General features: G+C 37.9%; 1 protein-coding gene across 1 annotated transcript in view; it reads right to left on the reverse strand.

Annotated features, from left to right (window-relative positions):
- Positions 1-9,325: 9,325 nt before the first annotated feature.
- Gda (guanine deaminase) overlaps positions 9,326-17,083 on the reverse strand; it is a 69,118-nt gene continuing 61,360 nt past the window's right edge. Inside the window, exons 12-14 of the mRNA XM_005004744.4 lie at positions 15,502-15,632; positions 13,745-13,772; positions 9,326-12,967 (exon numbers count right to left, since the gene is read on the reverse strand). Coding sequence (XP_005004801.1) covers positions 12,897-12,967; positions 13,745-13,772; positions 15,502-15,632 — 230 coding nt within the window. The 3' untranslated portion in view covers positions 9,326-12,896. The remainder of the gene's footprint in view (positions 12,968-13,744; positions 13,773-15,501; positions 15,633-17,083) is intronic.

Below are 17,083 nucleotides of genomic sequence, written 5' to 3' on the forward strand. Positions count from 1 at the left end.
CAAAGTAGGTAGAAATCTTGAAGACATAGGAGTTAATGAACATAACCCAAACTGCACAGGAAGTACTTCAAAGAATCAACAACTGGGATCTCATTTTATTAAAGCTTTTACACATCAAAAGAAATCACCAACAGAGTGAAAATAAAACCCCCACGGATTGGAAAAAACATTTAGCCAACTGCTCCTCAGACAAAGGACTTCTAACTAGAACAAACAAAGAATTGAAAAACTCAGGACCCCCAAATTCAAAGACTCAATACAAAACATGGCATCTTAAATAAATATGCAGTACTCAGATGAAGAAATACAAATTTCACATAAATATATGCAAAAATGTTCAATATCACTAGTAATTCAAGAAATGCAAATCGCAGCAACACTGAGATTCCTTCTTACTGCAGAAAGAATGACTATTATCAAGAAATCAACTAATAACAAATGCCTGTGAGGCTGTGGGGGAAAAGGAAATCTTCTCCATTCTTGGTAGGTGTGTGGACTGGTGCAGTCAGTGTGAAAATCAGTGTGGCAATTCCTAAAAAAATTAGGATTAGAGATCCCATTTAACCCAGCTATTCCCTTTCTGGGTATTTTCCCAGAAGAATTAAAAACATCATACCATGGTGATATATGTGCATTCATGTTTATAAGCAGCACAGTTTATAATAGCTAAATTCTAGAAACAACTCAAATGTCCATTGACCAAGGAATTGATAGAAAGATGTATTTTTTTTTTTTACAATGGAGTACTACTTAGTAATAAGGAAGGATAGACCCAAGGTTTTAATAGGGGAATGGATGCAATGGGAGACCATACTCATAAGTGAGATGAGAATCACATGTGGAAACATCGTATTGTCTCCCTCATGTAGGAAACCAAAAGAGTAAATAAGATTCAAAGGAATTGGAAGAAGCCATGCTGGGTCTGGGAGGAGCACACCAAAGTCAAGAAGCCAATTTGCCTTTCTGGTAAGCCACATAAGCCATGTGGGCCCAGGAAAGAGAGAAGCCAGATCACCCCTCCCATGAGTCAATCAATACATTGGTTGAGAATCAACAACTCCCCATCCCAGTAAGCCACCAGCTGGTTCAGAGGGCAACTGAATGGATAGCAACTGAGGCACAAAAATAACTGAGGACTTGTACTGTTTGATTGGCTTTGCAGGCCTGGGATGGGCTGTCTGAGCATTTATTAGGAGGGCAACAGTATGCAATAGAGCAAATATGGGGGATTTCCTTCTGTCCTGTTTTGTTTTGTTCCAATTTATTGTTTTGCTTTATTCAATGTTCTGTTTTGAGTGGTTTTATTCTGTTTTGTTTTATTTGATTTTACTGTGTCTGATGGAATGGACAGCTGCTGTGAAGACAACAAGATACACTCTGGTCACCACTGTTAATTTCCTATTAGCTTGCTTCGAAGTTCTGTACCACGTTCGCTGTTTTGTTTTTATTGGCTTTATTCTGTTTTGTTTCATTGCATTTTCTTCTCTTTAAAATAAAAAAACTTTTTAAAAAGATCCAAAATGTATAATAGCTATTGTGAAAGGGAAGGAAACTGCTGAAGGAAAGAACAACTGGGATGAGAGAAAGGAAAAAAGACGGAAAAGAAAAGAAAATGATAGATGATGACAGTGATAGAAAGATAGACAAGATAGCTAACTGATTTCTATTATCTCATTGAAAAGAATGGTTTGTGCTTATATTGTTTGATCAATTTTTCATGCCTATATTTTGTAAGCTGAATAATTACTTTGAAGATAACAATATGCAATATTTACCATTGTTAATCTCCTATTAATCTTCTTTTGAAATTCTGTATCATTGTTTTTATCATTTTTTGTATTTAAAAAATTGTCACAAGTCCTGTTTTACTATTGGCAAGTGTTTGTTTCTGAAACTTATTTAAATCCTGACTTCCATACCATGCAACAATTTGCATGTATTAATTACCATTTGCATCTGCCAAATACTGCACCTCAGGTCCACATTATGCTAATTCATAAAGATGAAATATATCTTTTGGGTATTTTGACTAAAATTTTTCATGGGAGAAAAGTGTTGAGTAAATTCTGCCAAGTAGGTTTGCTGTGACCACTGCCTCTTGAACTGCAGTTTCTATCACTTGAATCTGGTAAGACAACTCAATCACACGGTCAATTATATAAACCACTGTACTACTCACTCACAGGTAGACAAGAATCAAGAGAAGCCTAAGGCTCACAGTAAGCCAGTCCCCCCAAGACTCAGGAAAGCTGCTTAGGTCAAGATGGTGTCTCCTCTGCATTTGTTCCACATTGCACCCAGCTGAAGGACCTCAAAACAAAGGACCTTGATTTTATACCTGAGGGAACTTGCCTGCTGGGCCAAAGCACTGCAGGACAGATGTTGCATTCATAGTGTATTCTACCTTACCCTAAGAACTACTGCAAGCAAGAAATGGGGAAAAAGTTGGATCGCCAGGGCTACCTGGGTACTCACCCAGCAAGTTGCTCAAATATTTGGAGATAAATTTGGAGAAAAATGTACAACTGTCTTTATACTTTGTGTTGTAAATTTAAAAATAATAAACACTGAATAATCATGTTGAAAAATCATATACTGAGTGATTTTATGTAGGAGGTCTTTAACATCACTTGATTTTGAATAAAAAATAAACTAATATAAATATTTAAAGCTTATTTTTATTTCTCCAGTCTGTATTTATTCAGATAGTATCTACCAAGTACTGAGCACTGAGTACTGAGTATGTGACTGGGTACCATCTCAAATGCTGTGTTTGTATCACCTTATTTATTCCTCTTGACCCAGAGACTGGCACTCATGTCATCCCTTTGTCATAGAGGAAAATATGGAACTATGGAGACTACAAAGAATTTGACAGCCACTCAGTAAGGATGCAGCTAAGCTGAGACTCATCGGAAAGATACAGGAATACTGCTTCCAAAAGCATGAAACTGATGACTCACTGGAGGTAAAAGAAAGCAACTTGGAGAATGACCATCAGCATAAAAAAATTGAATAGAATAAAAGAAAAGGAGAAACAACCAGACCCACCCTAGCACACCCACTGCCATCAGGATGTTACTGGGGGCAGCCAGGGTAGATAGAGAAAAACAGACAGACTCACATTTAAGTGTCTGCTGCCATTAAGATGCTGGCTTCACTCAGGTAACCAGCATGGGCAGGCATAAACAGTGAAATATGCCCTGTATACCTACAGGCTGCTGTTGGAGATGCTTGCTTCCTGTGGGCAGCCAGTGTAGGTCAGGAGAATCAGACAAACACACCTCTGTGTACCTACTGCCATCAGAGGAGCCCTGGTATAGTCACACAGGCCAAGAGAAGCAGCAGCCCCAACACCATGCACCCATGGCCATCAGGGAAACCTTGGTGTAGCTGTGCAGGTCTGTAGAAGCTGCCCCATGTCCCACTGCCTCCCCGGGAACCTGGGTTCAGAGAAACCCAGGTGCCTGTCCCATTCCCCTACACTGCACAGGGACAGGCAATGTGGGAAGAGCTTGGGACCCTACAACTTGCTTGTCGGAAGGAACCCAGGAAAATGTCAATCCAAAGGAGCAAAAAGCAATCTCAGACCTCCAGCCCACACAGAATAAGTCTGGGGATATAGACATGGAAGCAAATGGAAGTTACGCACCTGAAATCTTTAAAAGGATAGCAATTGAAGTAAAGAAACAACTTCATTGGGGTGGGGGGCAAAGATGGCAGATAGATAACAGCCAGCTACAGAGGCTCCCTGAGATAGTCAACTTAGAATTCAACATAATACAGCATGGGGAGTGCCAAACAGAGGGAGAAGAATTCTGTAGTCCCAAGAAGAAACTAAGGTAAGAAAAATCAATCAAACATACAATCCCGGTCCGCCATACCACTGTGCAGCCCTTAGTGCGTCTGGGCGACCGGGGAGACAGGCCATCCCCACACTGCCGCGCTCCAGCTGCCGCCTCCGACTCTGTTGCCAGGGGCCTGCTGGAGGCTGGGGGAGCGGTGTGACTCAGCACCCACCAGCTGCCCCCACCACCGCCACCACCACCACCACTGCTGCCGCCACCGCCCCTGCCACCTCTGGGGCCTCTGCCACCTCCCAGATTTGGGCTGCATCCCAGAGGGTGCAAGGAGGAGGGCATGTTGCGGCATTGTGGACGTGGGACCAGACTTGCTGGGACGCATCGCCGCCTTCACCCTCGCTGCTCACGCAAGGATCTGAGCCCAGGGTGCTGGCACTGAGTGGGCCCCCACTGCTGGAGCGCATCCTCCCCCACCCCCCACCCTACCTCCGGTCACTGGGTGGGTGAGTGTGTCTTCGTTGCCAGCAGGCCTGTGTGACCAGAGCCCCATGGAGTCACCACCGGGAATGGAGCCCAGAGAATCTGCTTCTGAAAACACCTCTTCAGATAATAATAAAAAATACAGAACCAGTACTTTCCGATTTCCTGCCGTGCTCAGCCAGCTTCAGGGAATTGGGCCTGCCTGCCTGTGCCCTGAACTCTGGACTGGGCGGCCTGGGGTGAGTGTCCCCGCACCATCCTGAGCCCCTGGGAGGGAGTTTAAGATACCTCAGATAACAGCAAATTGGGGAGGGCAGCAATACCCCAGTCAGCATGCTTTGGAAAGACCCTAAGCAATATGGAGAGGGCCAGACACACCTGTCTGAAAAAAACCAGAAACATGACAAGAGACAGAAGTAAAAAAAAAAAAAACCTCCAGTCACTGACCCTGGAAAAATAAGCCCAGGAGAGGTAAATACAGAAGAGAATCAGAGCAGTAATCATGCAATATTAGATACAGCATCAGTGAACATAAAGAAATACCTTCATGACCTCATAGATGAATTTAAAACTGTACTTCTGATCCAAGTGAGGCAAGATATAAAAAGATTAATTAAAGAAATGATAAGCCCCTCCCAAAAGAACACAGGTGGAAGAACAGAGGAACTCAGAAAAGGAAGAGAAACCTTTGATGAAGAATATAAACAAAATCTAGAATACATGAAATAGATCCAAAGGAAACTAAAAACTTCATTGAAAGCTGGCAAAATGCCTTGATAGAAACTAACAGCCTTTTGAAACTTGAAGAGAGATTTATGGTGTGTGATCATGAAAGAAAAGATCTCTTAAAAATAACAAGGAACCAGGAAGAAAAAATGAAAGGCTAGAAGATGACAAGAGGATTTATAACTTAAGAATAAAAAGCGTGAGTGAAGAAGCGGGAGTAACTACAAAAGAACTACAAAGACTATTCACAGATATAATTAAGGAAAACTTCCCAAGCATAGGAAAAAGAAATGATATCAGATAAATGAGGCATACAGAACTCCAGCCACCTACAACCAAAACAGATCTACTTCCAGACATACAATAATCAAAATTCCAGAAATCCACCACAAAAACAGAATATTAAAAGCAGCCAGAGAAAAGAAGCAGATTACCTACAATGGAAAAATTATCAAAATAACAACAAACTTATCAACACAAACTCTCAAATCAAGAAGAGCCTGGGGGGAATAGTCCAAGCCTAAAAGAAAATAACCTCCAACCAAAACTGATGTAGCCAGAAAAACTCTCTCTCAAAATTAATGGAGACATAAGATAGTTCCAAGACAAGGAGGAACTGTGGGAGTTCATGGCCACCAACTCAATCCTACAAAAAATACTGAAGGACATTCCAGAGAGAGAGAAAAAATACCAGGATTCCAGCAACAGTGGCAGAGAGGCCTCAGTTGAATGGGACAGACAGTGGGATGAAGGAGTAAAGTGGACAAATAATAGCAGAAGAATAAAATAGCAGAAATGAGGCAGAGACTACGGTAAGCTATAATCTTTAATATAGATAGCCCTGAGACACTAACCAAAAAAGAAACACAGGCAGAGTAGATTAGGAGGCAGGATCCATCAAGATGCTCTGAATAGGAAATATACTCAACCTGAAAGAGAGTTAATAAACTGAGAGTCAAAGATGAGAAAACAATGCCATATGTGACAGGAAACCAGAGAGAAATAGGGACAATTCATCCAGCAGCCGCAGATAGATTGGAAAGCTATGTCCCTTTCAGGCAGTGTAGAACTACCCAGCTGGAAGGAAGGAAAACCTTGTGACTTTAGTAAGTAAAGGAGTACAGCTCAAGATCAAGCTCAGGGCTAAAAAGGTTTAGCAACACTCAGATAGATAAAAGGTTGGCCCCCTAATCTAAAAACTGAAAGAGCTAGTGGGACTCAAAATGTACAAAGTGCCCTGAGAAAGGGAAAAAGGAGGAATTGTCTAAAAAATGAAAGCAGAGGACATTGTTAATAGTGTATCAGAATTTAGAAGCCACGGTAGTCTTATCGCTCTGTTTAGTTTGATTATATTTTGTTCCGGTCTGTCTACTCATACGAGATTTGAGGGCACAGACAGCTAACCCCAAAATATTAGGTTATAGCATGGTAACTATCCTTAGTTTCCTATTAACTTACACTGAAACCCTGTATTACTTACATTGTCTTTCTATGACTGATCTTATTTGAAGCTGGTTTGTTAGACCGCTGTCTAGCCTCAACTGATTGTACTCAAATTTGGTATGCTTGATAGTATCAAGTCTAAGAGTAGAGGCAACTACTCTGAAGATGACAAGATGTAAAAGATATCCATTCCGGTTTTGATTATTAACTGCTTTCAAGTCCTACAATGTCTTCAAAGTTGTGCTTTTATTAAAATAGCTATGTAATGTTATGTTCAATTATATTATGCCTGATGATGTAGACAGTTCTACTGAAAATAACAAGAGAAAGCATAGTAACTACTATAGATCACCTAAAAAAAAAAAAAAACCAACTCTATGAGGCTGTAAATGTAATCAGATCAGAAATACTATCTCAGATAAAAGAAGAAATCACAAACAGTGAAAGAATTGCTGAGCTTATCTAAAGAAAACACAGATAACAAAAAAAAGAGGAGCATCAGAAAATGATGGAAACCTTGAATGAACAATATAGAAAGGAATTAAAATGCATGAAACAGATTCAGAGAGATATCCAGGAAATTTAAAACTTCAGCAAAAGCTGGCAAAACTACTTTAAAGAGACTGAAAATACACTTTCAGACCTTGAAGACAGGATTGTAGTTAGTGACCATGAAGGAAAAGATCTCTTTAAAGTACGGACCCAGGAAATGACAATTCAAGGGCTGCAAGACTACACAAAGAAAAATAATTTAAGAGTGATAAGTGTCATTGAAAAAGCAGGGGTCAACACAAATGACATAAAAAGACTGCTTACAGAAGTAATAGCAGAAAACTTCCCAAACATGGGGAAAGGATCTGGTATACAGATAAGCAAAGCATATAGAACTCCAACTAGGCATAACCAAAATAAATCTATACCAAGACATAATAATCAAGATTCCAGAAATTCAACACAAGAACAGAATATTAAAAGCTTTAGAGAAAAACAGATCACCTATAAAGGAAAACTCACCAGAATCATAACAGACTTCTCAGCACAAATCACCAAGTCAAGAACTTGAAGTTTTTCAAATCCTGAAAGAAAACAACTTCCAACCCAGACTGATGTACCCTGAAAAACCATTTTTAAAAAATGGAAAAGTAAGATACTTCCATGATAAAGAACAACTGAAGGAATTCATGACCACCAAACCAACCCTACAGAACAGCACTGAAGGATTTTCTAGAGAGATTAAAGATGACCATGGTTCCAAGAATAGCAGCAGAGGGGGATCCCCACACAGGGCAGGCAACTGAATGGAGAGGAAAAGTAAGGGGCCAATGACAGGAGGATAGCATGGCAGAGATGAGCCAATGCAGGTGGGTTATAACCATTAATGTAGATGGCCTCAATTCACCAGTAAAATGAAATACAGGGAGAGTGGATCAAGAAACAAGATCCATCAATATGCTGTATACAACACATTTAACTGGAAAGAAAACTCACAGACCAAATGAGAAAACAATGTGCCATGCAGCAGGAAAACCAGAAAAAAGCAGGGGTAGCTTGCCTATCAACCACAGAATGGATGAGAAAGATACTGTATTTTTATACAATGGAAGGCTATTCATCTTTAAAGAAAATGGATGCAACTGGAGATCATACTCGTGAGTTAAAACAGTTTGGACTTATGTGAGTAAACACTGTGCTATCTCCCTAGCATGAAAAACTGGAGTTAGTGGGATCCAAAATGTATAATAGATATCAAAGGGATAGGGGAGGAAACATCTAAAAAAGAAAGGCGGTAACCAGTTAATTTCCTATTACCTTGTTTTGAATTTCTGTATCATTTTCATTGTTAAGTTTGGTTTTATTCTGTCTTGTTTTGTTTGATTTTATTATGACTGATGGTTTGGGCAACTATTTTGAAGGTAACAAGATACATTGTGGTAGCCATTGTTGATTTCCTACTATCTGATTTTGAAGTCCTTTAACATTTTCATTGTTTTGTTTTACTTTGTGTTTTTTTTTGTAGTTCCCACTTTTTATTTCTTTAAAAAAATGAAAAATCAGAAAAGAATGGAGGAAAAAAACAAAACAAAACACGGCTCACCCCTGTACCAGCTATGCTTCATTACCATTTTACACTTATATATTTATTCATGCAAGGAGTAGGGTTGGTGGTATGACTTCTCTCATGCATGTTTTTTTTAACACCAAGTACATTTATGAGAAGAGTTATGAAATATCCTCATATCTTTCCTTGAGAAATTTTTTTAAATGAATGGAAGACAATAATAAAGATCAGAAAACATAATCCCTTATTGTTTTATTTTGTTCAGTTTTATTCCCTTTAAAATAAAATTTAAAAAGAAAATTGAATAGAATAAAACAGTATTGAGAACAACTGACATCACAGATAAGGTGTTATGAAATTTTTGTGTTGAATATACCTTTAAGAATTGTTTTCTTAATGTAGCATTAATTTCTTTGGACAATAAAAGTATGAAAATAAACTGTATAAACATTAAAAGAAATAGCAATGTGATTTTTAAAGAGGTGAACATTATACCTTTTATCTTTTCTTTTCCTTTTTTTTTTTTTTTTGAGATGGGGTTTTGCTATGCAATTAAGGTTGGCCTCAAACTCACTGTGATCCTCCTTCGTCAGCCTCCTGAGTGCTGAGATTACAGGCATGCACCATCATGCCTGGCTCACAGCTTAATTTTAAAAGATTTTATAGAATTACTGTCACAGGCTAGAAGATAATGCAGGCCCACAGTTAAATATTCTGTTTTTTAAAATACTTGCTAAAATGAAAAAAAAAATCAGATTAGTCTGCTTATCAGACTGAGAGAATTCATACAAACCAAATCACAGGCACACAAAAATAAGGTAAACACATAATCTCATTTATTTTTTTTAAAGCACAAAGGAGCTCACTCAGCAAATAACAATAAGCGAATCATACAAATAAATGTCTCTATAAATATATGTATACACATAGATATTTATATATTCTTAGGGGTAGTGATCAGGCATTTAATAACAATGTAAAGTGATTTTGACCAAGGAATGTTTTCTAACAGGCTCTTGAGTGGAAACTAGACAGGCAAGTCACTGCAACACAATTTATTAAGGAATGACATCTACTATCCAAGTCCCCTGAACTCCATGGACTATGAAAGCTCTCTTGGAAGTTACATTTAATCGCATCAAAAAGTTCTGGTTACAAATATATTTTGTGAATGTATAGCACATGATGTTTGTAAATACGGTTTTATATTTTAAAATGGACTTCACTGAAAATACCATGACACAGGGTCTCTTAGTAACTCAGAGCATTCTTTTTAGATATGTGAATGTTTTCAGTAGCACAGCCAATTTAAAAACTGGACAGCAATGCAAAGATGTCCAGGGGCCCTCAGAAGCTTCCAGCTCTGGGTATCTCCTATGCATCCTGCAAGGTAGAATGGATGCATTGTGCCTCCCTGCTCACCTTTGAAGTTTTCCATCTGTCTGGTTCTGAGGTTAAAAAAAAAAATATTAAAACCAGGAAGTCTGGTGGGGAGTGAAAATTCAAATACATGGTGAGATCTCACACCCATTATGTTTCCTCTCTAAGATCTCAGCAGTGCTTGCCAAGAGGGATATTCCGGGGCACACTTCAAAATCAGCTAAGCATAAAGAAGCATGCTTCTTACCATTCCCCTTCCTGCAACTTTTAGACTTCTCATTGAAATAGAAAAGAGATTAAATGGGGTTCAAAGGGAACTTGTTTCAAGACATCCTCTTGGGTTCTAAAATCTATAGACAACTCAGAGTAGCAGCTGGGAAATAAAGTAGTGTCTCCTTTACCTTGGTTGATGACGAGGATAACTTCTCACATCCTGATCTTTTATTTGCCATGTTTCTTTCTCTCTTGAAAACCAACTTCACCTGAACTGGTGAGCCTCCTTTTTAGTTATGGTTACAAATATATTTTGTGAATGTATAGCACATGATATTTGTAAATACGGTTTTACATTTTAAAATGTACTTCACTGAAATACCATGATGCAGGGTATATTAAGGGGAGAACAGAGTTTTAATTTTTTCCTGCCAGAGAGCAAACCATTTAAACATAAAGTGCCAAGCAGAGCTGGCTTGGGAAGAGTACCTCTCCACAATCCAGACCGTCTTCCTACATTAGGCAATGCAGCCTTTCAAAGTGCAGAACATCTGGGCCCAGATAAGGCTAATGCCCACGGTACTGAAAAAAGCATATATAACATTCAGGAGCACTGAACTTGGGGAATAAAATACTTAAGTTACAAAGGATGCAGAGAGATCAAAGTGCATATAACTATTTCAACACATTCTATTTTTGCTAGGAAAGTTATTTGGTTCTTAAGCTACTATCAGGGCTAAACTGAATGTAGGACAAAATGTTTGTGTCTGACCATTATTCTTGCTTTTGATACTATAATTAATTTGTATTACTGTATATGAATCCCAAGTCTAAATGAAAGCTGATGCTCGTTATCAAAATGTTTACCTTAAGGAAGGTGACAGTATAGATTCCTTTGAAGCCTGGAAGTGGCTGTTTGCAATCGCAGGCTCTTACACATCTCATCCAGGCTCCTAAGCTTATTCATTTACTTAGAAAACATGTAACCTCCTCTGACAGGGGATGAAAGCTAGAGCATAAAATACTTTCCAGCACTGTACAGAAATGGGGAGAAATTTGGCAGATCTGCTTTGATGTGGCTCAGGAATGACAAACTCTGGAAATACAGACTGACATTGGAAATTGGATTTACTGAGTTATTAAGTATCCCACAAAACAAACTGTGTTTGTTTTTTTTAAAAATTGTGTTCCACCACTAAATGCAGTATATACACAATCAAATCTGAAAGAGTTCTATCACAAAAAAAAAACTCTGACAAATTACTACCGAATTAAAATGAGTATGTGAAAATGGTATTTACCTTACAGGACAGGAATTGTGTTCTTAGTTGTGTAAATATGTGATTAACTATATTTTATATGTTTTCTACTGTAAGGTAACATTAATGAATTACACTCAAGTCCTAGAAATGAATGTTATGCTACTGAGAAAATCTTTTCCTTTCCTTGTTTGTTTATCTGTAGTACATGGAACAAATTAGGAAACACAGGATTTAAGTAAGACACCGATACTTTCTAAAAGTTTATCTACAGTCACAATGTGATTTTAATTCCAGGTTATGGAAAAGGATACTATATTGGTTAGGAAGCGTAAAATCACATTGTTTAATGTTCCTAGATGTCTGGAACAGATTAAGTCCTGTTAACATAAACATTAACTGAAATAGCTGTATATCTTTTATTATACTACAATCTGAAAGTCCAGAAATTTTATAAGGAATTAAACAGTCAACTGAATACAACTGAAAAACATAGCACTTTCAATATACCAAGTTTAAAGATTTTTAATAGTATTTCTTTAACATAACTTATCCTTCACTTGAAAGCACTAGCATATTAATTTTTGAGAACAAAATTTCCAGCAGCTACAGCAGAGGGTTGGGTAGAATGGGCCATTGGAAAGGAGCCTTTGACACCCACTTACTTGCTCCAGTTTATGAAGATGCAAATCTGCACAATAATGGGTTTTCAATCTGTTTCTCTTATAACAAAATGAAGCAATTATAACATCACATAGTTACAAACTAAGATGATTTTAAAGTACACAAAATACAACAATTTATGCCAGTGGTTATATGAATAGTATTTCTAAGAGACTTTATGTCTTTAGTACTCAGCTTCTGTCAAATATTTTAAAGCACAGAACTATATTTAAAAAGCATGTGGCTTTCAATTTTTGATATTCATCCCTGAAAGAAGGCAAAACACAACAATAACATGTCTCTGAAATGCAAATTCCATTAAATGCAAATTTCTAACACAAGATCAATCAAGAAACACATTTTAAAATCAGCTGGTTGTCTTTTAAATCAGTATGCTCAGGATATAATTTTCAAACACAATCCAAAGCTATTTTCCAACATTTGTTCACCAAGTTTTGCTCCTTCATAAAAATATATCTTTGGGTCCATTTTCAGTTCCCGTAATTTTCATACTTACTACCTCAAAATAGCTAACCAAATAGGAATACCTTTTCTCTCTGCATTTCCATATATGCAAAAGATTTTACTTCGTTCTCATAAGTCACCACTAGTCAACATTTTCTTTTGCTTGAGCTTAAACTAAATCTGAACAGCTCCAAAGATTTTCATCAAATTAGGAACCTGCCAGCCAGAGCTGAGAGTAAGTACACTTCCTTCAAACAATTTACGAAGTGAATATAGTAACTAGACACAGAAAGAGACCGTCATCCCAAGAATGAGGTACTGTTTTTGACTTTCTGACCCTGCCTGGGTCCAAGGGAGCTACAGAGCCAGGTTGTCTCTGGAGAACCTTGTAGGTGGCCAAGGGTCTTACACCGAACTAGAAAATGGAACCACCTGCTTTCCGCCCACATAAACCTCCTCAATATTTCGGTCATCTCCTGAAAGAAAATGAAAATAATCCATTAAGTGTTGATAACTATGTTAATTGCCATTAATAGAGATTTAAAATAAACATTTCTAAAGAAATCAAAAGAGCTGTCCTCCCCTCCTCCCTCTACCTCGTCTTGTTTATAATCTGGTCAAGATGACGTCATCAGAACATGGCATAGCTAATTTGAGGAGCAGGGTCTGAGTTCTGCACCTAAGGCAAAATGACATCTAGTTGAAACCACCTCCATCCCTCTCCTTTCAGCTGAAGTGGTTGCTGGTATTCTTAGCCCGAGGTGGAAGAGGAACAGGAATCTTTACACAGTAGCATCAGATTCAGTGTGGGGACAGGAGCAGCCTGCAGAAACCGAGCTCCACAGGAAGTGATGTGTGCGCTTCTGCATCTCAAGCTGACACAGGGCTCAATGGAAGGGAGGGCAGAGGAGACCCCTTCACAATACTTCTCGTAAAGTGGAAGAGAAGCTCAGTGGAAGCACATGAGGAGAGAATCCTGGACAACCACACTCACAGTGGGACAGAACAGACGGGGGTGCAGAAGGAGCACCCAGGGTTGAAAGTGAACATCTCTACCCCTTTGTCCTTCTCCTTCCTCTTGGGACTTACAATGGTGCAACTTAAATACTGTGAATAAACAGGTTCCACGCCGGGGAAAGTTAAAAATGAATCAAAACCAACTAACATACAGAGTTTACCACATGGTAAAACAAATACAGTGAACTATACACAAGGAAAAGACAACCATTTATTTAGCACACAAATGTACCTACCTAGAAAGAAGAACTTCTGGATAACAGCCTAAAATAAAAAACAAAGACAATAAGAAATGCCTGTAATGTCTTGTACATTTAGAAAAGGAAATTCACAGGAACCTGGCTGGCAAAGCCCAGAAACTGAAATTTATTTCTCAATGTCAAAATCTATTTCTAGTAATTAAGAGTCTTTCCCCCAAACCTAACAAAACCTAAAACAAACGAACAAACAAAAGCTTAATCCATTGGTTATTAACAAATATTTAGCCACTGGCAGAAAGTTATTGGTATATAATGCTAGAATCTTCAGAGAAAAAGCATTATATAAATTAAAGAGGTTAATTTAATGAAGTGATTCAAATATTTCAGGAGGCATAGGATATAAAGAAAATAGATGAATGGGATTCTTAGAAATTCACTGGAGCAGAAGAGTAGGTAATACAACAGTGCTGATGAAGTCAGGACATGCTACCTAAAAATTAAAGCCAGCACCATCATTGTGATCTGCCCTGCACCTTTCTCTCTGAAGCAGATGCTCGGATCTAGGAAGAATTTTCTGACCTTACCCTGAATCAGGTTGGAAGAGCCTCTTGGGAGAGGTGCTCTCACCCCTATTTCTGAAGAGAGAAGGTGACACAGAAGCCTCAACAGTCAGGTCTTGCTAGCTTTCCCCAGTTCACTATCATTAGATCACACTCTTTTCTCTATTGTGTTTCACCCCAACTCTACGTTCTTCATCAAACTTAGAATAAAAATACTCAGGTTTTCTCATCTCTTTGGACTTTCTTTTCACTAAGAAAGATCTTTCATCACAGAAAACTTAAAACATTTTCTGGTTCATCTGTCTTTCATTGTAGGGACTTCAGCTTAAACCTAGCATGGTAAAGAAAGAGATATTTCCTCCCCTAAAATAACAAATAATACAAACTAGAAATAATCCAGCATTTATCTTTTAAACACCCTAGAATGATATATTTATTGACACATTTATGTTAGTAAATAGATCAGCTTACAAATAACAGTAATCAATTCTTCTTTGGAAAAACAATCATAAACAATAATTATTAAAGATGGGTCAGTTTTTATATTCATAAGGAAAGATTTTGTAAGAAGAACGAATTCATTTTCTGTTAAGAAAATTGATGTAGCACAGTGGCCAACACTCCAGCCTGTGATGGTCAGAGTCCTATTTGCATCTAAGCTGTATTAACTGCTAGTAGGGTTTACCTATGAATCCTTAGGCCACTCCTGTTACTTCTTCTATGTCTCACTGATTCTGTGATTAACATGGCAATATTAACAGTATTGATCTCTCTTGGAATTGTTCTGATAACTGAATAGAATTACGTCTGAGAGTGACCCCGCCCTTAGCAGGTATTCAGTGTACCCTAACTGCAGTATGGGTCCTTATAAACACACACATTCAGCTACACAAACACATACAAAATTTAAGTATTGTCTTACGACAAATTTTCTTTTTTTTTATTTTTGGTCTTTTGAGACAGTCTCATTCTTTAGTCCAGGCTGGCCTCAAACTTGTAGCAATCTTCCTGCGTCAGCCTCCCAAATGCTTAAGATTACAGGTATGTGCCACCATGCTCAGATAAATTTTCTTAACATTGCTTTCATGACATAATAGTAATAATCAAAGGGATCTAGTGTCTCTTTAGATTTTCCTGCATCTTATTAGAATGTTTCAGCTGCTATGTTCTTTTCTACAGGGAAGCTGTTAGGACTTCTATGAAATATCTTTTGATTAACTGTCTTTTACTTACATCAGAAGCATCAGAAGCAAAATCCGCACAAAACAGGTCAATGGGAGAGTCAGATGCTTTGGGGTTGATCAGGAGGGCGTCAAATTCTTTTCCTACTTCAAAGTTTCCAATCTCATTGTCCAGTCCCAGGGCTGCAGTGGGGAACAAGGGACCACACAGTCAGTCCTGCAAGCCATCAGATCATGCTAGCAGGCCAGTCTGCAAGGGCGGAATCTGCCAACACATCACTAGAAAAAAATTAGTATCCTAGTGGGGCAGAGAAGTGCTCTTATTTGAATAGGTCACCGAAATTCTATTTATAAAAGCAGAGTAAACACAGGAAAGCAAAATCTGAGAATAAAAGCAGTTCCCTTGGGCACATAATTATAATTTTGATGATGTTGCTCTGTTTCAGCCCTATCAGAGCATTTCATAGCCAACTGGTCTATGGTTTTCTGCATCTGAGAAACATCACTGCCATAGTATCAATCTTCTTTTTCCTTCTTCTTCTCCTCCCAACACACCAGTTCCTTTCTTTGCCTGTTTTTTCATGAAATCGCTGACAAGATTTATTTTCATGACCGTGAAAAGAACCTTCAGTAAATAAAAATAATTAAATATACTTCTGTATATTTGCAAATACAGGCATATCTATCACAAATTTTGTAGTTTAAATACTTGGGATAGGAAAAAAAAACACATGGCAATGTAAAGAGCTTCTCATAATTTGAGTCACAATGGTTTTAAAAGGACAGCAATTGCTTTGTAACCTCAAAACTGCTTGAGAAGAATGATTTTCTAAACTAATGCACAGATCAATAATGTGTATTGACTTGGCCCATCTCACAGCTGTAATTCATGTCCATGATTACTGAATGCCAAAGAAGAAAATCTGTTCTTTCTATGATTTAGGGTTAAAAGAATCGTAGATGGCTTTTCTGGTCAATGCAGGGGATGAAACTAAATCTCATTAAAGCTTATAATCCAAGAAAGTGAACTGTCAGAAGCAAACATGCCCAAAAGTAAGGTTAACTGGAGTGCTGCATTATTTATTTCCATTGTTACATAAGATTGTTTATTCTGTTACTGTCAGAATATAGTCTGCTTTCAAAGTACTAAGTAGATTTTCCCTGGGAGGCAATACAGTATCTGACACATATTTTATGAACATGTATCCAGACTTGGCAAAGTTGAGATCACTGACTTAGAATCCTTGTTCTTAAAAGATTATCTAAATGGAAACTCTTTTATTCTCAGAAAAGAAAAAGATTTTTTTTAATCTAAAAAATTCTCATAGCAAGAGAGTGGTATGAAAAGAATTAGAAATGTTAAAAGCAGTTAGATGATCTAATTGTCAGAAGAAGCATCACATATGACAGAAAGTCCCTAGAAATTTTTCTCCTTCACTGATTACACTCTACTTCTTTTTGCCTCTGACACAGAGGCATGAGTTTTTAAGGACTGTATTCAGCATAAAACTGTTGTGCTTTTTATAGATCAGACAGCTAGGTCCAAATCATTAGAATCTGAAGCACTCAAGAATGAGCTAACCAAAAAGGACACAGTGCTTCAATGAATTTGTAAACCGATGTAAATTTAGATT

The sequence above is a fragment of the Cavia porcellus genome, unplaced genomic scaffold (genome assembly GCF_034190915.1).
Source record: "Cavia porcellus strain 051 isolate PalLab524CR breed Dunkin Hartley unplaced genomic scaffold, mCavPor4.1 scaffold_1, whole genome shotgun sequence".
Lineage (NCBI taxonomy): Eukaryota > Metazoa > Chordata > Mammalia > Rodentia > Caviidae > Cavia > Cavia porcellus.